At 48.0% G+C, this 23,499-nt stretch overlaps 1 protein-coding gene across 1 annotated transcript in view; it reads right to left on the reverse strand.

Annotated features, from left to right (window-relative positions):
- IGDCC3 (immunoglobulin superfamily DCC subclass member 3) overlaps positions 1-23,499 on the reverse strand; it is a 91,581-nt gene that overhangs the window by 11,582 nt on the left and 56,500 nt on the right. Inside the window, exons 6-9 of the mRNA XM_031059655.1 lie at positions 17,918-18,076; positions 10,411-10,576; positions 1,355-1,602; positions 630-794 (exon numbers count right to left, since the gene is read on the reverse strand). Coding sequence (XP_030915515.1) covers positions 630-794; positions 1,355-1,602; positions 10,411-10,576; positions 17,918-18,076 — 738 coding nt within the window. The remainder of the gene's footprint in view (positions 1-629; positions 795-1,354; positions 1,603-10,410; positions 10,577-17,917; positions 18,077-23,499) is intronic.

Here is a 23,499-nt window from a genome sequence, read left to right on the forward strand (position 1 = left end):
ACATATCACACTGGGGCTGTGGTTTCTACCTGGTACCTGTGTGCAAGGATATTAAAACACCCACTGTCTTACTGGGGAGGCTAACTAGTGGCCAAGTCAGGAAAAAAAAAAAAAGCCTTAGAGATCACCCTAACTTCCCACTGAAACAGAAAGCTGCTCCAGGGCACGGATTTGTAGGTCAGGACAGCTCAGCTCTGATGTGATTTGCCCTGGATAGAGCAGAAGTAATAAAATCTTTGAAAGTGTGGCACTTATCAAGTAAGAGCTGTGAGTACCAGAGCTGCTGGAAGATGATGAGATGCTGCTTGAGCAGGAAGTCTGCATTTAGCAAGGAGTTTAGGAACAGCCCAGAGCAGCTGCAATGCATGAGGCCAGGCAGGTTTGCACTCACCCCCTGCTACAACATCAGCTGGGAGATGCGATGCTGTGTTTAATCAGTTAACCCCCCTGCAAGGATACAAGTGAGTTTTACACAATATCCCAGAGTAGGAGGAGCAGCAGGAACAAGGAGCAGCAACACCACAGGCTACAGTGGCACAGCGCTGCGGGGCGGTGTCGGGGTGAGCGGCGCTGCTGCTACGCGCAGCGGGCGTCGGCATCTGAGGGTCCCTGCGCAAAGCGTGCCTTACCTTCCCCCAGCGTGCTCACCACCGTGACTTCTGAGGCTTTGCTGGCACCCCGCGAGGTGTAAGCCTTTATATAAAAGCTGTAGCTGGTCGAGGGCTCCAGATCAGTCACTAGCTGCTGGAAGGTGCTCTTGCTAACAGCCTCCTGGTACTCCATCTCTACGGGGTCTGAAATGCAAAGGGAGAGAGAACTGAGTGCTGTTAGGCTTTGTAAGAGGTAAAGAGAAAAAATGTTTCAGGCAGTTTGGTCCCTGGGGTGAATATGTACCTGCTCACACACATTTCTGCTTACATTAGGCCATTGAAATTGGTAACGCTGGGACACAGCTTTGAGCAACCTGATCTAGTGGAAGATGTTCCTGCCTGTGGCAGGTGTTGGAACTGGATGATCCTAAGGCCCCTTCTAACCCAAACCATTCTATGATTCTGATTCTGTGATCTCTGCATGCTTTGCCAGAGAGCTACATGGGCAGCAAGATTTGACTATGGAGCTTCATCTTCCCCACCCTTTTGATAACTACAATGATATATTTAGTATTTGCAGGTATTTACAGTGTATTTACAGCCTCATCTCTACGCTTCAGAGGTGAGGGTAGGTGAGGGAGGTGAGGGAAAACCCTGATGGCAGCAGGGACCACTACAGTGCAGACCTAGTTTTACCCAGTGGGCCGTGTTGCTGAATTATGGGAAGGATGAGGGTGCTCTGGGCAGCGGGTGTAGCACCGTACCTGCTGCTTTCCGGATGTGCAGCACGTAGCCAATGATCTCCTTGGTGTTCTGCAGGGGCTTTTCCCAGGACACCTGGATGGTGGTTGCAGAGACAGTCTCTGCCCTCACGCCCTGAGGAGGGCTGGGCAGCCCATCAGCCCACAGCACGGTGAGGCGGGCGCTGGCCTGCGTGGAGCCCGCGCTGTTCTCAGCCAGGCACTGGTAGATGGCTTCATCCGCCTGGTTGATCCCATAGATGGAGAGAGTGCTGTGTGGGGACATGAGAGGGACAAGCGTCACACTGACTGCCATGGTCCCCATGCTGGCTCCCATGGCAGGCATCTCACAGCCTCTGTTTCACAGAAAGCTTCCAGGAAGCGATGGGCTGGTGCTTTTGGGAAGGTGGTGGATGTGTCATTCCCTGTGACTGGGCAGATTATCTGTCTCGACCTGCAGATACTGTGGTTCAAGTATAGCCAGATGTGGGCACAGAGTGGGACAGGGAGCAGCAGGATCTAAAGGTGTGGGTTCAGGAAGATCCCAGCCACACCACAGAACTAACTCAGTGGCAAGTGCATCCCCACAGCCAAAACAGCTTTAACTGGCTTATCTCCAGTACACACCAGTGAGACCCATCCAGGCTAAGCCAAGTCCAATCAAACACAGCCAGAAAGCCCTCTGGTGATGCTCTAATTGCATTATAGCACATTAGAGCTGTCTAAGGGTGACACTGGGATTAGCTGATTTATCCAGCAGGGTTATAGCCTCAGCTGCCTCTTCTGCACTTCCAGAAACACCATCACCATGAGCCAAAAGCCAAAGCTTATGAGCAAGTCACAGCTTCTGTCTGCAGAACCTCTGAGTGTATTTTTGATGCTTGTGCATCAAAGCTTGCTGCCTTCCAGGGAAACAACCAGAGCAGTTCTTCCAGCCTGCTCTTGGGGACTTCCATATCAGGTTTAGATGGTGTTTTCACCATTCAAGAAAGGACAGACACTGACTACCCTGGAAAACATCCCTAAAGCAGGGGGAAAAGCCAGCCATGTACCAGCCTCCCAAATAAGCACATTCCTGAGCATGGTGGCCATCTCTGCACAGGGACAGCCAGAGTCTTTGTACATGTGGCCACATGAATTGGAGGCCCTTTCTGCACTGCAGGACCCTCCAGCAATGGCTGTGGAAACCGGAGCAAGTTCAGGGCCAGCTCAAAAGTTGCACCACCCAATATCTTTAAAACAACACCAGTGAATACTGACTCAGAAATAATTGTGTGCCACATGAGCTCTGTCTTGCTATTTCAACATGCAAAGCAGCTTTTCTTAATAACATCTGCTCACAAACAGGGACCCATCAATGAAAGCTCCACTCCAAGCCAAGCTCCACTCCAAGGAATAACATGATTCAGGATGTGAATCCATCAGACACAAGGCCTCCTAAATAAATAAATAAATACCAAGTGTATCTCCCTTCTAAGGCATGGCATGGTCACTGTCACCACTGGGAACAGCTCTGGGCTGGAGCTGGAAAGGCAGATTTGACACTGGAGATGTTTTTTTACCCAACTCTGAGACAGCAGCTCAGGTTATGGTAAAATCTGCCTACAATGCCTTTGTTCCTGGGAGGGTGTTCTCACACACAGGACATCCTTGGAAAAACTTCAGAAGCTCACATGAGTTTTTTCTTACTTTTCTATAAGAAATTACCCCAACCTAATGAAATCCACATCCACTATTTGCTTCTAAGGAGAAACAAATTACTTTCTTCTCCTGAAGTGAATTCTAGGTGGACCTGGAACCTGACTGCACATGAGTAAATCCCAAGCATCCCTGCTGATGCAGGGGGCACTTCAAGGCTTTTTGGGAACCGCAATCAAAGCTGCCTTTTATGTAAATGAAAAACTGAACACTGGAAGTGGAAATGATAAATAACCTGCCACTGCCTGCCTGTATGTCAGAACAAATGCTTCTTCTAATTGCAGCAAAATATTGGTCTTCATATATTAAAATTTATTATTGCTGTTGATTTAACATTCCTATTTCTGCCTTGCAAATTATTGGGGGCCATGGTGAGTGAGCAAATGTTTAACAGTCATCTATTTATGTCCTGTGCCTTTGTTTCCTTGGAAACATTGTAAATGGAATATCAAATGTGATGGTTTCAGCTGATACGGTGATTTTCGAGAATCAGCCCTAAGCTCCTCTCATAGCCACGGGCTCAACGTATCCGATTAAATGGAAGGAGAAAGGCAGAGCTGGGAGAGGGCTTGGGGAGGAAGGACCCGATGTGTGGCTCAGCTGTGTCAACAAGGGCTGACTCCTGTGAGGACAGATGGCAGAAGGCAGAATTACGCCATCCCAGAGCTGCACTCCCAGCCTTGCATAAAGCAGATGTGTGGAAGGAGCAGCAGCATTTCCTTCTGCCCCGTCAATGCAGGGATTATTTCCATGTAGCTGCTGTGCATCTGGGCACCCAGAGAAGCCAGGCTGGGCTGCCAAACGGGCCAAGAGCAGCCTTAAGCTTCTCAAGCACAAAGCAGATCTGGACCAAGGGGTATTTAGGCTCCGCCGCCTCCAGGTGCATTTACTTGCTCTGCTTAAAGAGAGGAAGATGTGGAGGTAGGGAGGGAGGGAGGAAGAGGGGAGCTAGGCTGAAAAGCAGTGCAAGGAGCCTGATGGCAGCGCTGTGATTCTGGGGCCAAAGACTTCTCTCTCCTGGGGGGATTTGGTGGTGAGCAAAGCTCCTCATGTAGGACACAGATGATGTGAAGGATGCCAGTAGTCCTGGAAGGATGGCACTTGGCCACTGGGACCTAGAGCTGAGCATAGTCTCTGTCATGCACAGTCAAGTCCAAAGAAATATAGACAGTATTTTCTGGGAAGTTGGCATGGCACATAGCTGGAAATTTGCTTCAGGCTTCAGAAAGTTCATTTTCATTGAGATTTCCTTGGCTATGTTTGGATGTGCTAAGCAATGAGAGCCTTGGCCATCCGTTACCTGGAGCCCACATCACCTAGAATGATACGCAGGTAACAGGACACTAAAACAGCTGGATTTTTGGCTCTGAGAGTATGGACAAACTGGTGAACAATGCCCAGCATCTAAACACCAGCTCCATGAGAATCACCTCCCATGTGGAGGATGCAGTGCAGCAGGGCCAGTGTTCAGTTCAGCTTTTGCTGCTTTTTGTCTTTTTTTTTTTTTAAGAAAGCTCTAACAAAAGGAAGATCTGTATTTGCCGTGTGAGAAGGCGCAGAGCGTCTCTGTGCATCAACCGTCTGAAATATGCAGTGTCCTTTTATTTCTTCCTGTCAACACGAAAAAAATCTGTCACTTTGGGACATCTGCTGCTGGAAAACTTTCCCGCGAGTGCCAGACTGGCAGCGCTGCAAGCACGTCAGACGAGGCGAGATGCCAGAAGGCTTTCTGCTGGTCACCAGAGCCGCTCGGCGAGCCGAGGGCTCCATCACATCCCCACACAATGCCCTGACAGGCATTGATGGAAGTGGGGAGAGGAGCTGCTGCAGATTCACACCCGGCTGAGCTGAAACGAGAGGCCTCTGCTGCTCGAAAGCCGCAGAATTCCCAAGCTGTCTTCCCAGTTCATAGGCAATCAGGATGACTGATCTGGCTCGGGTCAGGGGTCCAGGCCGGTGACCGGAGATCGGCTTTCCAAAGGCTCCTCTGAAAAAGTCTGCGAACTGAAGGAAGGCTCTTCATCGATTCAGGAGCACAAAGAAGAGGGGCCCATCTGGGAGGGCATCAGCCCGCGCGCGCACAGGCGCACAAAGGAGGGAGTGTGATGAAATTAATGCAGAGAGCAGGCTGTGGCTAGCAGGGACAGCATTCTGAGTGCCAGCAGATACAGAAAGCCACTAGTGTCACATTCAGATGCCCCATCCCTGCTCTGGCTCTGTTTGTCATAACCTGTGTTGTCCTGTGCTGCATTGAATGATCTGTTCCTGGGCTGCTGGCCTGTGCCACACTGGGAAGGAGCCTTTGCCCCCCCAGCTTTGCAGAAATGCCCTGTATTCTGAAGGTTACCTTTCACAGAGGAAATTAAGGTGCAAAACTTGAAAAGTGACACTCAGCAAACTAGAGGGACACTGCATATCACTCCCAGCCCTCTATTCTATACACATATTCTTACACATCCAGACATTAAATATCAAACAGAACATCCTAGGTGAAATTGGGTTGGGTTATGCAGAAGGACTCATTTCTATTTTGCAGGTACTGCAGCTCACTGGCCAGGATCCCAGCCCAATCTTGTGATTTCAGACTCATCCAAGAGCAGCTTCTGGAAGGCTGTTGCTGGTCCCAGCCACTCAGTCTGTTTAAATGAGCCACAGGGTACAATCACAGACTTAACTGAATCCTGCCCCAGGAAGCAGAGAAGCCTTTACATCTTCAGGACCATGGGGAAGCACAAAATACCTCAGAAAAAGCTACTGGAAGGGAGGGCAGAGCCTGTATTGCTAGGACTGCAAATGCAGACACCTGTGAGAGCTCTCTGCTGCTAAACTGAAAGTCCCCCAAACTTTTCCCAAGCAAGCAGCACAGATACTGGAGGAGAAAAAGACCCAGACTTATTTAGGGGAGACTAATTTTAGGCTACACCACTATGGGCTCAGTCCTGCCTCAAAGCCTCCTGTGTAAGGACCATTCTCTGCTGATCGATTTTGCTGTGTGCAACAGTTGGAACAAACACTTAAACTCCTGACTCAATGCACTTCAAGAGCAGCTCAGTGGAGCAGCACACACAGAAATTACACAGACAACTTGGTAGCAAAATAATCGCAGCCACATGAGAAGGAGAGACTGATGCCTGTTGCTGTTGGCTGATCCGGGGCTGCTGCAGGTCCTTTTTGTGGGATATGACTGCGTGATCCCAGCACAGGATCCCTGCTTGCTGCAGGGACCATGCTGATTCCCCACTGCTTAGAGGCTTTGTGCACTCGTGCAGCCATCCTCCTTGCAAAGGCCATTGCCATGTGTCTTCCAAAGTCAAACCCATAAATTATGTTTAAATCAGGAGCAGCGGGTTTACATTCCCATCCTCCACATACTTATTTGTCATGCTTCTGGGAACTGAAATATGATTTGCTATAGAGCACTCTTCCCTCAATCACAACCATCTTCAAACTCACAGCATAAGGAACTGCAGGCTTGCCTGTCCTTGCTTATGTGGTCCAAAACCATACAAATTGAAGTGTTTGTAGGGAGTGTGCACCATGAAGGGATGTACAAACCCATCTGCACCTTTCCACACCCGGCTAATGTAGGGTTTACAGAAAAAAGCCACCTTTGGAATGACAGGCTCTGATTTCCCTGGGTTTGGTACCAGAAGGGCTGTCAGGTCCCAGGTGCTGGGATGTCTGTGCTTGAAGGCCCCTCTCTGTTTCTGCACTGGGATTTAACAGCACGAGAAGTGCAAGAAGAGCAAAGTTGTCCTGATGTTTATTTACAAAGGAGTATTTCCCCTGATGAGCCTTGAACATTCGTGGCCCTGGAAGTGAGACATTTCCAGAGCACTAAACCAAGTGCAAACCAGTGAGGAAGGATTTACAAAGGTCACCAAGCAGAGCGAATGCCACCTGAGCCGAAATTCTAACAAAGCCTTTTTCCGGTGGAACAAATGAAGTCCCTTAATTACAATTTGTAAATATAATCTTCTTGGAAAATCAATATTTAGAGAGCCTGCCTTCTCTGAAGATGTTGGCCTTTGTTCCTTGCTATTATGGCAATATAAACCCCATAGTGTGATACACTTCCAGGCTGAAAATTACCCCCCTGAACCTGATTGGGTCAAAGGAAGAAAAGCAATAAACCTTTCACAGTGGTAATTTGGAGGCTATTTCATGCTTCCTTGTAAATTTTGAAAAACCTAGAAACATAATTTTACACAAGCCCCTGTGTAAATTAATTTTACACAAGCCCAACTTGGCCAGTAACCACACCTTCCTCCTGCAGCACTACTCCACTTCTGGGATGGGCTGGTGATGCCAGGTAGGAATTTTGCTAGAAATTCCTTTTATACCTCTCAGGCATTTGGATCATGATCTATCAGAATCACTCCAGGAGCAACATGGGCATCTCTGATCAGTGTAGAGGGACAGACTCTCCCACTGCTGGACACAGGGATGGCTCCACCAAAGGCCAAAAGGCTCCATCAGCTTCTCCCTCGGAGAACTTGGCTCAGCACAGCATCACCCTGACAGCAATCGGCTGCATCCCCAGCCCAGGGGCTGCATGGCAAGGCAGCCCCATCGTCAGCTCCTTCAGTCATTTTTATTCACAGCTTTTAATGGAAAAGCCCACAATTCCCTGTGCCTGAGCCTTCATGCATTTTTCATTAACAATTATCCGCTATCCCAGAACTGCTTTTGATTTTTTGCTAATCATCGATTGGCTATTTTGTTCCCACACAGCTGGCATTTTCAAAACATAACAACCACCTCTGGAGAGGGCACAGCAGAAGGCTGATCTTTAATGCTAATGTGCCCAGAAACCGTCAACACATCAGGTGATGGGAATTCACATCTGAGGGACCACGAGGGATGAGATATTTATTGGATGCAGCCCGTGAGGCTGATTTTACTGTGCTGAAAGCCTGGAAGTTGCTTAGCAAGTGAATGTCTGATGTTGTACCAGCAGTCACATCTAACCTCCAGTGAATCCAGTCCTGAAGCTGCATCCCAGCAATGAAGGGTTTTTGGAGTCCCCTCACCTTGTAGGTATGCTCTCCTTGGATTTGCAGTTACTGCATATGAGTGACAGTGTGGGGTGAGGCAGACGCAGAAGGGCCCTTCACAACTTTGGGAAGCAACAGATCCATTGGCTGTGGGTTTGTGCTGCTGCCCACAGGGCCTCAAGCTTGCAGGAATAGAGCAGTATCTCAAACACACCATGTTCTGCAGGTCTGAACCTTGCTTTTGGCTGTGTTAATTTACAAAAATGAAGTTGCTCCCAATGACACATTTTGCAATCAATTAGCACATGATATGTTTTGGGATGATTTACTGCTTTTTTTTCCTAAAAATCCCTTAAGGGGCATTCAGACCTCCATAACAATATTAAGCAGAGTTTTAATCCAAATGAATTTTCTAGGAAACTATGTAATCTAATTAAAAAGCTCATGCTGTAGTTTAGTAGCTTCATTACTAGTATATTCTAGATCCATCTTTACACAGACAAATATTTTCCAAGCGCAACAGACTGATAAATCCAAGACATAACCACAAACTGATTCTGCCTGGAACTAAGTGGGTTACAGTACTCAGTCATGCCCATGAGAGTAAAACAAAGGGCAAACTTGAAAAAGCTCAGGTAAAAAATCATCCATTGACATGTCTCCTCCACGTCTTGGAGCTCCCAGCCCTGCTGCACCAGTGAGGGCATTTTCCAGACTGACAGCTTTGGAAACCAGCAGGCATGGCCACTTGCCTGGAGCTGGAGGTTGGAGCTGACCAAGACTAGTGTGGAAGACAACAAAAGTTCAACACTGTTGAGTACAGTGGCCTGAGGGCTCAGCTTTACAATCACATTACTATAGCTTGAGAAGATGCCACGTGTCAGCTGAGCCCCAGGAACAGGCTGAGCTCTCTCAGCCTGTGCCAGATGCTGAAATCTGATGATTCAGCTTGCTGTGGAAAAGACTGATGCTAAACTGCATTAAATGATTCCCATAAGAAAACGATTACAGAGATGTTCACCAAGTTGCAGTTCATGGGCATGGGTAGCACAGCTCCAGGCACAGGGACCTGGCCAGGAGACGTGACCATGACCAAAGACCTGGCTCCTGCTCTCCTCAAGTGAAGAGGAATGATTTCATGGGGAAAACATCTGGGCGAGACACAGAGCTGGATACAGTGTCACTTTTGCCATGGATTTAATGACCACTTCATCACTTTTGACTTCACTTCCTCATCAACAAAAAGGGATGCACTAAGTTCCCTCCTACCCCTTCTGCTCTGTTCATACCACAAAGGGCAGACATGCCTCAGAAAGCCATGCCATGAAGTAGAAGACCGCATGCCTGAGCTGAGTGTCATCTGTGTGTGCACATACAAAGTTTTTTGAAGCTCTAAAAATTTCTAGTTTGGAGAAAGCCTCTACTGATTGAGATGGTTTTATTACCACTCACACCTTATCCTTCTTGCGTCACACATCCTTCCATCACTCATGTAACAAAGCTTTAAAACCCTTCAAACAAGACAACAAAAAGCCACATTATACAGACACTCAGAAAAATAAACTCACTCCTGTCCCCTGAGGAACAAGCCATGGAGCCTGCACAGCACTTCTCAACTGTCTAAACTGAAGGTCCAGACCCTCCAGCGAGGCAGGGTAGTTGCTTTCCTGAGACACATTTGTTAATATAGAGAGCAGCTCTATGACACCACAGAGTACAAACCTCTACCAATACATCAGGTTTACAACACAGGTGCTATTATTTTGTAGTATATTTTTTCATGCTATTTCCATAGAAACTACATTGTTGAGTGGTAATTTTCACACTAAGTGCATAATTTCCTCAGTACAAACATCCCCATCCCCTCACAGGAAAATGCAGTTATTTAGTACTCAAAGAACACACTCTTCCCTGGTGAGATAAAAGGCTAAAATTTAGTGAAAGGCTCCACACAAATATTATTTCTAATATATTTGCATTTGCACACCCAGGCAGGTCAATGTTCAGGCATTAAAGCACAGTTCCTCCACTGAGGAGTCTATGTGGTCCCTGTCAGCTCGAGGAACAACATTTAGTCCTTCCAGAAATACCCAGATGATGATCAGGACAAAAGAAAAACTCTTCCTGGGTTCCTGCATCAACAGTCAAAGTCTAATGCTGATGTCCTAACACAAAAAATCATGGAGCACCAAACTGTAGTACTGTAAGGCGCAGCCAGCAGGACTGGAGCAGTGTTTTAGTTTATCAAAGCCCAAATCGAATTCACAGATCTGCTTCAGAACACTGCCACCTTTCCATCAGCTCTTTGCTATGCGGAAAGCAATCCAACATCTCTCCCACTCCCATTTCCACAGCAGTGCCAGAGCTCAGTGCACCAGGACCCACCTGTTGTTATTCTTCAGCTTGATGTGGTCGCTGGTCTCCAGGATCTGCCCGTTCCTCAGCCACGTGATCTGGGGAGGGGGTTCCCCTTGGGCCACGCATGTGAAGATGGCAGTAGTCCCCACAGGTCTGGAAATGGACTGGGGATGCTGAACAAACTCTGCTGGTGCTGAGAGGAGGAAGGAGAAAGAGGGTGAGAAAAGTCCTGATGATCCCACTTTATCCTGGTACAAAAAACCACCTTGTCAATAAGCCTTGTCTGCCCAGGAACATGGAATACTTGGCCAACCCACAGCACAGGCAGCAGATAACTCTGGTTTGGATGGTGTGTCTGTAAACAATGCAAAGCTGCCTTTGGTTGCCCACCCTGGCAGTCATGGCTTCACAGGAGGCGCCTGAAGGCCAGATCAGAAGTGACTGAAAGCCAAGATGAGCCCTGCAGGGTTCAGGCAAACAGGACCAAGGTTTAAGCTCCTTCACCTCTCCCTGGTCTTCCATGGAAAGCAGCCCCAGTGCTGCAGCTGGGGAGATGTGCTGTTTCCTCAACAGCAGAGCTCAACCAACACCCTGGCTGCTCCAAAGGACCTGAATGGCTTTAGCAAACTGCTTGAAATAGAAAGAAATGTATGGATATCATACAGCAATCTGGCAGGATGTTCTCTCCACAATAAATATCAGATTTGCTGCCAATTTTTCCTGTCAGCAGAAGAATAGGGAACCTTTTTACTCCAGATCTTCAGCCTGGGACTTCTGGGGTCCTCCCAAGCCTTGCAGAAGACTACACCATGCCTGTAACTGCTGCTCACCTTGTCACCAAATGTTTTCACCTTTGGCAGTAACATTTTTAAACAGAAAGTGATCTCTTCCTTCCAGCAGCTCAAATTAGATTTTAAATCATTTATCAGAATAAACCAGCATTTCAGCCTACAGAAAGCAGGGCCTGACAGACACTGCCAAATAGGTGAGATTATTCAAGCAGTTCTGCTTCAAAGGGCAAAGTGATAAATATACTGCATGTTGCTACTGAAACCTAAAATCAGGTGGAACCGGCAGCAGACACAATGAAGACAAACAGATAAGAGGCACAGCTCCATAATAAATTTACTGACTAACATCACATAACGGATGGCTGACATTAAATTTTTTTGACAAAAGAAAGATTATCGAGGGAGACACATTCAGAGCCACTCACTGGCATTTTCTAAGCCTGGGGTTGGTGGCTGTGCCACGAGCAGACATGTAGGGATTGAAGAAGGGAGCAAACTGGTCTAGAGAAATCTACTGAGGAGTGCCCAGGCTGCAGGTGGGGATGCAAGAGTTGAGCATGGCCAAAACATCCCTTGGGGTTTCCTGCAGCATTTTGGCGGGATAAAGGTCTTTCTCAGCTGTGTGCCAGTAAGGGAAGAGGTAAAGGTAACACAGTCAAACTGCAGGGACAGGCACTTGTGTGAGAGTAAAAGTCCAGTTGTGCAGATTCTATGTCCTCCAAGCAGGAAGACAGAGGAATTCATTGCACAGCCTATCCCCCTTGAAGGAGCCCCCTCCTTCATTTTTAATAATCAGAGGGAAGTGGAGCATGGCAGGTCTGACTTACGTTACTGGTACAGGGTATCCGCCGGCAGAGTTTAGTGTCAGGCCACCGCTGTCAGCGCTCGGCTCCACTAATGAACCTGATCCCAGCAACCCAATGGACACGTACTTCCAGAACCTCCTGCTAAACTTCCCCATGTGCCAATCAATCTCTTGCCCTTTTACTTCCCTTCTGTGTTTTTGCTCTAGACTTACAGATTAAAACAAAATTCAGGATGGGTTCAATAAAAGTTGGAAGCAAGGATAAACAGGGGGAAAACCCCTCATCCCTGCCATGAATGGCCCCTTTGTGGTGTACAGTGAGAGCATTAGAGACTTGATTTTCCTCAGCCTCCCGCCCCCCGCTTTGTGCTGGCGCAGTTTTGCAGGAGCAATTATTTTGCAAGTGGCTTGCACCTCCCTGCTTTCATCTGGGCTGCCGAGCTGCACCCGCAGCACTCGCAGGTGCAAACCCACGATGCCAAGGAAGGGCACAGCCACCTTCCAGCTCCTCGCTGCAGCTTCATTAAAGATCCTCTTGGCTCTTTGCCTCTGCCTCCCCCTCGCTTCATCAAATCTCAAACCCACCGTTTGTTCAGCAGAAACAAAGTTGAAATATGGAAAGAAGCATCCGGCGTAACCCTCCTGGAGCTGCCGGCTCTCCTTATCCTCCCTTATTAGCCCGTGTCAAGAGGCAGTAATTGGAGCGGGGTCGCGTGTGACTCGGGGTAACGAACGCGCAGCTGCGGCCGCTGGCTCGGCGCCAGTCACGCTGCTCGGTGCTATGGCCTGCGGGTTCCTCGGGTCCCTGCTCCCCTCTGCCATCCCTCCTCTTTGCAGCCTTGCTAAACACAACCCCAGCCCCTGCCTAACTTTCCTAAACTCTCTGGGGAGCAGGATCCCACCTCTGCTGTGCCAAGATGTCTCCTGTTCCATGGCATCCCTCACTGCAAGACACAGATTGCCCTTCCACTGTTCCTGCTCTTCCTGGCTTTAACCCAGACATTGCTTTGTCCTGTTGAGGTCTCAACAGTGTGAAGCTGTAGAGTCAAAATGGCCCAGGTCAAAACAGAAACCCATGGAGTCAGAGGACATGGTCTGGGAACAGATGGAGTTTAAAGGACATGGATTGAGAGGGCATCCCTCTGCTACCTGGACCAGGATGCACCAACCTGTGCTCATAACCAGTGCCCTGAGGAAGGTGCCCTCAGGAAACTGCTGGTGTGTGGTCTCAGGGCAAATGGCTCCTTTCCTGAGCAGAAAACCATCTCCTCTCCTCTCCTCTCCCAGGTCCTCTCCCCTGCCCTTCCAAACAATTTTGACAGGATCCAAGAGTTTGCCTGGGTTAGTGGGGAAGGAGCAAGAGCCAACCTTGCTGACTGCCAGCCTTGTCTTCAGCCAAGCCCTGCCCACTGCCAGCCCTTCACCCTCCTCATTACTCATAATTAACAGAGCATCTTGCCAGGGCCCATCCCACCCTGCATGGAGGCACAGTGGCCTGAACACCTCTGCCCCTTCCACACTACGTGCCAAAAGGCCATCACAGGCAGCCAGAGCAAGCATTTCTCAGTCCTTGATTAAGATTTAATAAAGATACTACTAGAGATCACTGTTAAAAGCAGAGGATTCAAACCTGGCAAGGACAAGTGAGCAGGATCCAGCCCTGGCTTGTGAAGTCTGAAGAAACCAGAACGTTGATTATTCAGGACTTAATGGGAGGGAGGGGATCATGCAGTTTTAATGAATATTTAAAGGCATGACATTGGTATCAAAAAGCAATAACATTTAATACCACCCCCAGAATCATTAACGAAATGATTCAGTAGCTTTTACTGTGCTCAGCAAACTGTGATAGTGTGGAGATGCACTGCAACAGCAGCTTCTAACAGGAGACCCCAGTGGGCTCCATCTCTTTTGGGACAAGTCAGCAGGGACCAGCAACCAATCTGTCTCCCAAGATACCAGGGAGGTTTGCTGTCCTTGCTGTGAGGTTGTGGTGTGGTGCTTATGGCAGTGCCTGATGGCTCACAGAAAGTCCCAGGGATCCCTGAGGAGATCCTAAGGTTAAGGGAGCAGTGACAGCCAATGCTCTGGTGCCAGACCAATCCGTGCCTCTTGCATCCCAGTAGGAAGTGTCATTAATACTCAAGTCGACAGTGTGGCAGGGTTGGGAAGGGAGGCTGGGGTGAAGAGAAGGAAGAATAACATGGAAACAACAAAACCTCATAAATTAGGCTACTGGCACCCACAATAAGGGTATAAAGGAGAAGTCAGGTCAATGGGGAAGTCACTCAAGCACAGCAAATGGTGACAGGAGATTTAAGACAATTGCTGCTCACTTGGCTTCTCTCTCTTCACTCTAGAGGATACTCAGATGTTTACTTGAGTAACTTACAGCAGCAGTGATGGGACTGGAATGGTCGAAGATGGAAACTGTGCCCATGTCCCCTGGAAAACAGGCAGAGAACACTCAAGGGGGCTGTCATGGAGCCTGCCTTTCAGCCCTCGTGAAATTCTTGTCCCAGCAAGGTGCAGGCTGGAGCTCCACAGCAGCAGGGTATGTTCCCATGTCACCCACAAGTGTGGTCCTGGAAGAATGGTCCACAGGGATCAGACACCGCAGCTCACTCCAGCATCCTGACAGACAAGATCTGAGTGCCCACCTGTCCCTGCGTGGTGGCTTTTCTTGAGAAGGAAAATGTGGACAGGAAGGGAACTGCTCCATGGGGGACACTGACTCACACAGCACATACGGAAGCTGGTTTGCAGAATGAATTCAGGGCTAAACTCGAGGACAAACCAAGTACCAGGGAGCCAAGCCTAAACCACAGCAACTGCAATACATCTGCTGCTGAATTCCAGCCCCAGCCAAGGCTTGTGATGCCAGCGAGCAAGAACGATGGAAGAAACATCAGGAAGCGCAGCGGTGGCCGGATCTGCTGGACCAAGGAGCGCTGCCCAGTCCTGCCAACAGCAAGCAAGGCAAACAAGGCAGGCATTGTCAGCAGAGCCTTCAAACCCATGTCCTTAAGATGGGCCCTCATTTATGAGATGGGATCTCATTTTTCTGCATAGCTTTCAGGAGGAAATGAAGCGTGGAGTGGAGAACACTGGTGACCATCTGGCCATTCACAGCCCATCAGTTTGTTATGACACCAAACACATAATAAAGCACAAAAGATTGCACAGGAGGTAGAGGGAAAGTGCTTTGATATATTTTTTCCCTTGCCACTGAAGCCTGCTCTTCCCTTGTCTCACACACACGCACACCCTTGGGTTTCAGTCGACGCTGCATTCGGCCCTTCGACAACTCCCCCCGTGAGACTTTCATTCGAAGCCCAGCACAAAGCAATATTCAAATGGCTGCGCTGGGATCTGAAGGGAAAATTGAAACTTTCTTGTGTGAGAACCTTACAAAAGAGATCAAAGGAGCCTAAATGGCCAAGGGAGGGCAGGGAGGGAAGGAGTGGGGGATTGACGCCTTCTCCTCTGGAGGGAGGAGGAATTTTCAGGAAGATAATAAGATAGTGTTAGATTATCTGAAGGAAAAGCTGCAATGGAAAGGACATTACTGCTGGAGGAAGAGCAGAGCCCTGTGTTGGGACACCTCTGCCCACGAAGCTGCTGGATGGGACAAGGACCACTGCAGGCAGCAGGAGGGAGGACGCGGTCTCAGTTCCAGCCTCCTGCTAACTCCTTGCCTTACAACAGGAAACATCGCCCTTTCTCCTCCAGTTTCCCACCTATAAAACCTCCTGCCTTCAAAAGACTGGGGCAAGTTAATTTGTGCCTCCAGGCACTTCAAGGGCCCCTGCATAAAGGCAGCAAGTACCTGGCCTGGTGTGCTTTGAGGATGCCGTATTGTCCTAGCCCTGTGCTAACTTCCTCTCCAACCAGGCGTTTGATAGCTCGCTCTTTGCTTTTCTTCTCTTTACGGATGTAATTTGCATCGCTGACATCTTGACAAAGATAAAACCCACAGTCTCCCATGTCAGTCATTATCACTGTTTTCTTCCCAGATGAACCTGAACAGCAATCATTTGTACCTCTCAGCTGGAAAATTCAGGCAAAATGAGATGCAGAGGCAGGAAAAACTGCTTCCAGAGGGAGAGTGAGCAAACCTGGGATGAGCTGTTGCCTACCCAGGGTCTGCCCCTACCCTGCTTGGGGAACATTCCCTTAAAAAACATGAAGCATTTTAAGGATGGGCAATACAGGTTGGGGTCCTGGACACTGCAGGTCCTGTCTAAGGGTTACTCCAAGGACACACTGGCCACACTTCTCCACACCACTGCCAGCTTCTCTGCTGATGCTGAATGCAGGAGCATCCTGCTTCCACAGAAAGTCTGGGCTCCTATGGCCCTGTGAGTGACATTTTAGGGACAAATTCTCATCTTGGCTTGCCAGGAGAAAATCCACAGTAATTCTACATCAGCTGAACTTCAGCACTAGACCATCAAGAGCTGATGCTCAAATCTCCTAAGACTAAAAAGTGCTATCTTTAGCAATGAGAAGTTGTGCTGGCTTTCACCCTCTCATTCAGTTGCTAACAGGAGGAGTCAACCATCTTCAATAGCTGAATTTTTAAAACTTCATGGATTTTCCAAGTAAATTGTTTTGGGTCTGCCTCCTGGACATCAGCTTGGCATTTGGGCTTAGGAGACCTCCTGTGCATGCACCATGTGCAGAGCTGTCCTGCAGTAGCTCTAAAGGGTTTGTATCAGTACAGAGAGGTTGCTCTTAATGCTGGGGTTGATGTTGGTTAATAAGGGGATTCATAGCCGTGCCAGCTGGGAGGTCCCCTCATTGCACTGCTCACCCAGAAATCAAGGAGCAATAGAAACAGAGAATTTTCACCTTGTCTCATTGTCTGATCAGCACCTGGGGCTCAGGAGGCACAGGCAGCCCTTTCTACCCCTTTCTGCACTGCTCCTCCACGGCTGGCGGGATCACCGCCTGCGACTGCCGCGATCTGTCGGGGGACACCAGGGCTGGAGCAGGGTGAGCATCAGGGCTGGAGCAGGGCACTTTCCCCATCAGCAGCAGAAAGCTTCAATTAGCAGCTCCAGCAGGAGGTGTGTAATTTTAGATTCAGGATATCATCAGTCAATAGTTAATGAGTGAACTGATGAGAGCGTGAGATGCTTTAAGTGGACTAGCTTGAAGAGGAGGTGAGTGCCTGTAATCAGGGGCGGATTGCTGCCATTCAGAGCATGCTGCCAGCTGGGTTTGCCTTCTCAAATGCTTGCCTGGCTCCCCTCACCATGGAGACTGGTCACACAGTGATTGTGGAAAGGATTTGTGTGCTTTCCCTAGTGCTGATCTCTACTTTGGGCTGAGCTGTCCTTTACAAGTAGCATTTCAGGACAGTTGCTGCAGGAAGAAGAGCAACCTGTATCCTACAGGCACAGCCCCCAAAGGGTGCTTCACTAGGTCCTGGCAACTGGCTCAGACATAGCATCAACTGCTACATGAAACAGTCTCACAGACTTTTTAGAAATGGTTTTAGACATACTGGTGCCATTTCAGTCGGAAAGCAATGCTCTGTGAGTGGTACCCACTGCTGCATATCACTGCAGGAGTCATAACTATCATTCAGAGGTGTCCAGTATGAGAACAGTGACCATGTCCTTGTATCACTAAGGGCCATGAGACAAATTTGGCTGATTAATTCAGGCTTTCTGCTGAGATGCACAGGTATGGTAACAAGCAACAACCAGTGTCTGCTAAGACAATGCCTGTGATGGGGTGAGAAATCACTGTAGCCCATACAGCTGATGCCTCAGTTGAACCACACCTGGTTGCGACTCACCTGCGTGGGACACAGACACACCCCCACTTGGGAAACCACGTGTCTAGGAAAGAAGTGCTTTGCCTGGTACCACCAGAGGAGTGGAGTCAGGACCTGTCCAACCCAAGCCCTCGGGGTGGCAGGGCTCACCTTGCACGACGAGGCTGCCCTGCGCAGTGCGGCGCACGCGCGTGCCGGGTTTGTTGGCGGCGCACACGTAGATGCCAGAGTGCTGCACTGTGAGGTCCGAGATCATGAGGTTTCCTGTGCCCAGAACCTGGATCCCCTCCACGCCAATCGGGCGGCCATCTGAAAGAAGGGGAGAAGGACAAGAGTCACATGCTGGACCTTAGGGTGAGGTTCTCCAGGGCACAGCTCTCAGTGAGATCCAGTCTAAGTACTGGAGTGGTGCCATGTTCTGCTACGGCCATTTGCCAAGTAAAGTCAACGGGATTTAGCTGATGCTCTTATCAGAACTGCCTTCTGCAGAAACCAGATCCTTATTTACATGTTTGCCCCAAATCACTCTTTGCTGCTTAAAAACCCAAAGTACCACCACCACAGGAAAAGTGAAAGCTTTCAACCATGTGTTCAGACTAAGATGAAGTACCCAGAACACAGTTCAACAGAGTGGTTAAACCAAGGTAAATCATCTTAGCTTCTTTGAGCTATTGCCTGGGTTCTTCCATTAGAATGAGCAGAGATCACTCAGTTCAATAGCCTATTTCCAACAGAGAGGCTTCATGAAGAAGTCCAGCTAACCTTCTCCAGTGCTTCCCTGACACACTTTCCTAGCCACCAGCAATTTATGACCTACAGATTACCTCACCCAGAAGTTACACCACTTTACCTGTTAACCTTTGATGGATTTTTGTGGCTTCTGAAAGTAAGAGAACCCTGGATTTTTGATTCCTTAGCCCTTGAACACACACTAGCTCAAGGCTGAGGAGCTGGTTTCTCAGCTGGTGGTTAGATCTCATTCACTCTGGCTTGGAAGGGCAACTGAAAATGGCTGCCACCCCCCCACCCCCGCCCAAGTGCTGGATATGAGGCATGTGAAATAGTTCAGTATCAGGGAATTCACTTTTATCCTATTTTCTCTGGAAAATTCCCAGCCAGCTCTAATTACAATGTGTTTCATTAGTATCAGGCTATTGCTTTCTATTGTTTCATTGATTTAAGACACTGTCTGACAAAGACAGCTCTAAATCAGGCCTAGCACATGTCAGGGTGTCTGAGCAGAGGGGCAAGGCAGGGGAGTTTTACTGGAGGAGCAGTTAAAGGGAGCACCCTTTCATCAGACAGGAATCAGGGATTCAGTTCTCTCAAGTTTGCTCATGGAGGAGTTTAAAGAACCTACAGAAACCAGAGAAGCAAGAACCAGCCCTGGTGATGGCCCCACCTGGCCTCCCCATGAGACTTCCATACTCATGTGCTCCACTACAGTGGAAGAGCCTGGTCTTGTGCTCTAAAGTGTGCCATAATCTTGCCATGAGCTTCAACTCCAACACAGAGAGCATGCAGGGCTAGCTAAAAGTCACCCTGCAATCACATGCTTTAGATTTAATATCATGCTTTGCAGAATAAAAAATATTAGAGAATTTGGGTCATTCATAACCAACAGGTTCTGGAACAGATTGGGAAAACTCCTCCTCCTCCACGGAGTGCAGATGGATCTCTGCTTACCTGTAGAACTCCATGGGCTGCAGAGGCACAGCCGCCCCACCAAGGGCTGCACCCCAGCCTGCAGGGGAATCTCTGCTCTGGCACTGGGAGCAGCTCCTGGCCCTACTTCTGCATTGACCTGGGGGTCTTGCAGGGCTGTTCCTCTCACATGTTCTCACTCCTTTCTCCAGCTGCAATTTGCTCTTGTGCAATAACTTTTTTCCCTTCTTAAATTGGTTATCCCAGAGATGCTGCCACCACTGCTGATGGGCTTGGCCTTGGGCAGCGGTGGGCCCACCTTGAAGCTGGCTGGAATTGGCTCCATTGGATATGAGGAAGCTCCCAGCAAATCCTCACTAAATCCATCCCTGTAGCTCCCACACTACCAAAACCTTGTCATGCAAACCCAATACAACCATAGGAGCGAGGGATCCCATTTTCAGATTCCAGGAAGCATCCTGCTAGGAAACATGGGCAAAGCATGGGCTGAGAGCTACAAAGGCACTTTCCAAACCTATCTCCTGCCATGCTCTGCACATAATTGTTTTTCAGGAAATTTTGAAGCTTAAAAGTTTCATTGCTTCATTAGACAGGAAATGCCAAACCTCTTCATTATTTGCATTGCAAAGAAAATTCTTGGATCTCTTAGAGAGAGAAAAACAATGTCATTAAAGAATCACACTGCTGGCCAAGCCACCACTGCAGTAAATGGCTCAGTCATGAAAAGGACAGTAAAACATGACCTGTCCCACATTTAATGAGCAATAACAAAGAACCATTCCTTCCAAACAGCATTTGAACTGAAGTGTAAAGAGGTCTGAATTAAATCCAGATTGAACTTGATTTCATCTTTTAAGTTAGACCTTTCTGAAGTCTGTATTTACAATAGGTGTAAAAATCAAATCTCTCTCTTGAGGGAGGGATGGGGCCAGTGAATGATGTGAAATGGTCATACCTGGATCCTACATCACATCACTGCCTTGAGAAATACCATGGAAATGGGACTTGAATGTCAGCAGTTTTACTGTATTATTTATAACGTGCTCCATCATTTCAGCATGCAAAGACTCAGCCTGCAGCAGGTGCTCCCCCCCAGTCCAAATACCAGTATCAATATGCCCTCAGTTATGTCTCCAGTTCCAGCTATTAGAAGTCTGGTGGTCTGAGGAGACATCTCCTGTCCACACATCTTTCATTTCCCTGGAGAACAAAGCCCTCCAAGCTCAGAAGCCTTGGTGGATCTGCCATTTGGGTCAGTGTGGCCACCTCTAACAGCCAACAAAGATCACTGTGCCTGATCACCTCAGACACTTCTCACTCAAGCCCTCCCTTTCCAAAAGCACTGAAAAGGCTTCTACAGAAACATCACTGCTTTCCCAGTCTGTTCCATCCTTCTCACTCTGTGCCTCACTCAGCCTGAGCCATCCTGCAGTCAGCTAGAAGGTCTTCAGCTAATATCTAGTCCAAGTTAGCAACACTGACAACACATAAATAATACAGTGTGTTTACACAAGAAATTCCTTGCATCCTGAAAGCTCAGCACTTTGCAGAACCACTGTGCTGAGGGACTCACACCTGCTTTGCAAAGGTTGCTATTTATTTTAACCCTGTTTTCTTTACAGGGAGACCTGAAGAATGGTTTGGATCAGGCAATCCAAACCCTGCAAATCCACCTTCCTGGCATCACCTGCCACCACAAAGTCATCTCTTCATGGAGGAGATCTGAAAGACTGCAAAAGCCAACAGTTGCTCAGTTCCCAAAGCTGTCAGGACCCAGGCAGGCTTGAAACCACTGCTCATTTAACATGACCTTCTACTTCTTTTAAAGAAGTCAAAAGCAGAAAATTTGAGGTCTGGAGAAAAGCCAGTCTGGAGGGAAATGCCTGACAGGTTTTCTCTTTCAATCCCTCAGCTGATGAGGACAAAAGGGGAAGGTTCAGCTCTTGGGAAGAGAATAGTGACCTCTAATTAATAAAGGAGACCATTCTCCAAATGGGAGATGCTCCCAAAGATGCTCTGGCTATAGACAAGTAGAGACTTCACTGAATCATAGGATGGTTTGGTTTGGAAGGGACCATAAAGATCATCTCATTCCAATCCCCCTTCCATGTGCAGAGACACATTCCACTACCCCAGGGTGCTCCAAGCCCCAGCCAACCTGGCCTTGGACACTTCCAGAGATGAGGCAGTCACAGCTTCTTTGGGGAACCTGCACCAGGGCCTCCCCACCCTCACAGGGAAGAATTTCTTCCTAACACTCAATCTAAATCTACCCTCTTTCAGCTTAAAGCCATTCCCACCTTTTCCTATCACTGCACACCCTTGCAAAAAGTCCCCGTCCTAAAGCCTTCCTTTAGGTACTTCCAGGTTCCCTATGGGGGTGAAGTCTGGATGAAGGATGCCTGCAGTTTGGGAGCCACATTATTTATTTTTCCAAGGTGTATGTGATGCTTTCTGGAGCCCATTCTCTGCCTGCTAACCGAGTGATTGGCACACCAGCACCAATTACAGAGCCCCTTAAAACGTGCCAGGCAATATGAATATGCAACAACACGAACGCCTTTCTTTCATAAGTAGCAAGTAGAAAGAAAGTAACAACTTTCTAATGTTGATCATTTAGGTCTTTTGTGAATTCTTTGTATTGTGTCATAGTAGCCTTCCACTTTTTAGACACATGGGTCTCCTGCTCCTGAGGACACCGGGCACTGTGGATTAGCATATTTAGAGTACATTGCAACAGTTGACTATTCAGTATGTGAAGTGGTGAAATTTACTCTATTATTTCTAAACACTTACGGGAACGGTGCTCCTGTCAACCAGTCAGCCATCTATTGCAAGCTTCTGTGTCCAATAAGTTACCAATTAATTGGCTCCTACAATTGTTGTATAGTTTACTTCTTGAATGGCTCCCTCTTTAGTAATTTCCTTCCCATTGTGCAGCCCTTTCTGACAACTTCTGTATAACGCTATCAGATAATCACTGTCCTTTCTTTCTCGCCTCACTTTTCTGTATCTCTCTAAATAGTTTATTATTCTGCTTTGGTACCTTTTATGGAGGCCAGCTCAGTGGCCTGTCAGTTAAAGGGTAAGGATACATTAAAATCGTCGTTCATTCAAAAGGCTTTGCAGTAAGTGCCCAGGATATTCATTTGTGCACACATACAGGTCCAAGCCTGAAGTGCGTAGCTCTGAAAGGAAAAGCCCTATCTTCCCTGAACAAACCCTTAATGATTTTACATCTCTCTCAGAGCCTGCTCTCTAATGAATGTTGACATTTCATGCACGGCGAGACACAGGAATTCTGTTTGTGGTCAGGGGCTACAACATATTCCCAAAGAAATTAAATTCAAAATTGATTGTGTGACACTCAAAAACTGGCCCAGAATTTGAATTATTTCCTTCAAGCAAAATATAGCTAGCTGCTTTTCCCACTGAAAACCGGCCAGGTTTTAGCAAAGCCAAAGCAAGAAGTGCAAATGGTGTTTATGGCTTGCTTTCCCCTGTACCAGAAAGCTGTGAAAGCAAAATTGTTCTTTTGCTCCTTTTTGACAGAAGAAATGCCACAATGTCAAAACTGTGAGCAAAGGGGCTCAGAGAGAATTTCCAAAAAGGCAACGTGCCCTGTGCAAAGTCCCAGCACAACAGCAATGCCACAGCTCTTTCTTACTTCTACAAGGCAAGAAAGATGCTCACACAGAATTTACTTTTTTTGCTTAAATTAAGCCATTCCTATTGCTAAGTCAGCTGGATCTCTCTAAGACTTTGTGGCTGTGGATTTTTTTATTTCTGCAAACAGATTAAAGAGATTTTTTTCCTAAGCTGAGTGAGTTATCTGTAAGAGGAATTTCAGGAAGAAGACCTTCACATGGAGGAAGCCAGAGCTGACGGATACTCTGAGGACCTCCCTGTCCAGCACAAACCCCTCTCCTTCCCCACGATCACACAGACAAGGAGACATGAAAGTCTCCTGAAATGGCTACAAAGAGATGACAAAGCCTCCAAGTCATCAGAGAGCCCGTGCACCGCGTCGCTGTCAGGATCACTGTCATCTTAAACGAGACCTTGTG

This window comes from Geospiza fortis, unplaced genomic scaffold (assembly GCF_000277835.1).
Source record: "Geospiza fortis unplaced genomic scaffold, GeoFor_1.0 scaffold2, whole genome shotgun sequence".
Taxonomy (NCBI): domain Eukaryota; kingdom Metazoa; phylum Chordata; class Aves; order Passeriformes; family Thraupidae; genus Geospiza; species Geospiza fortis.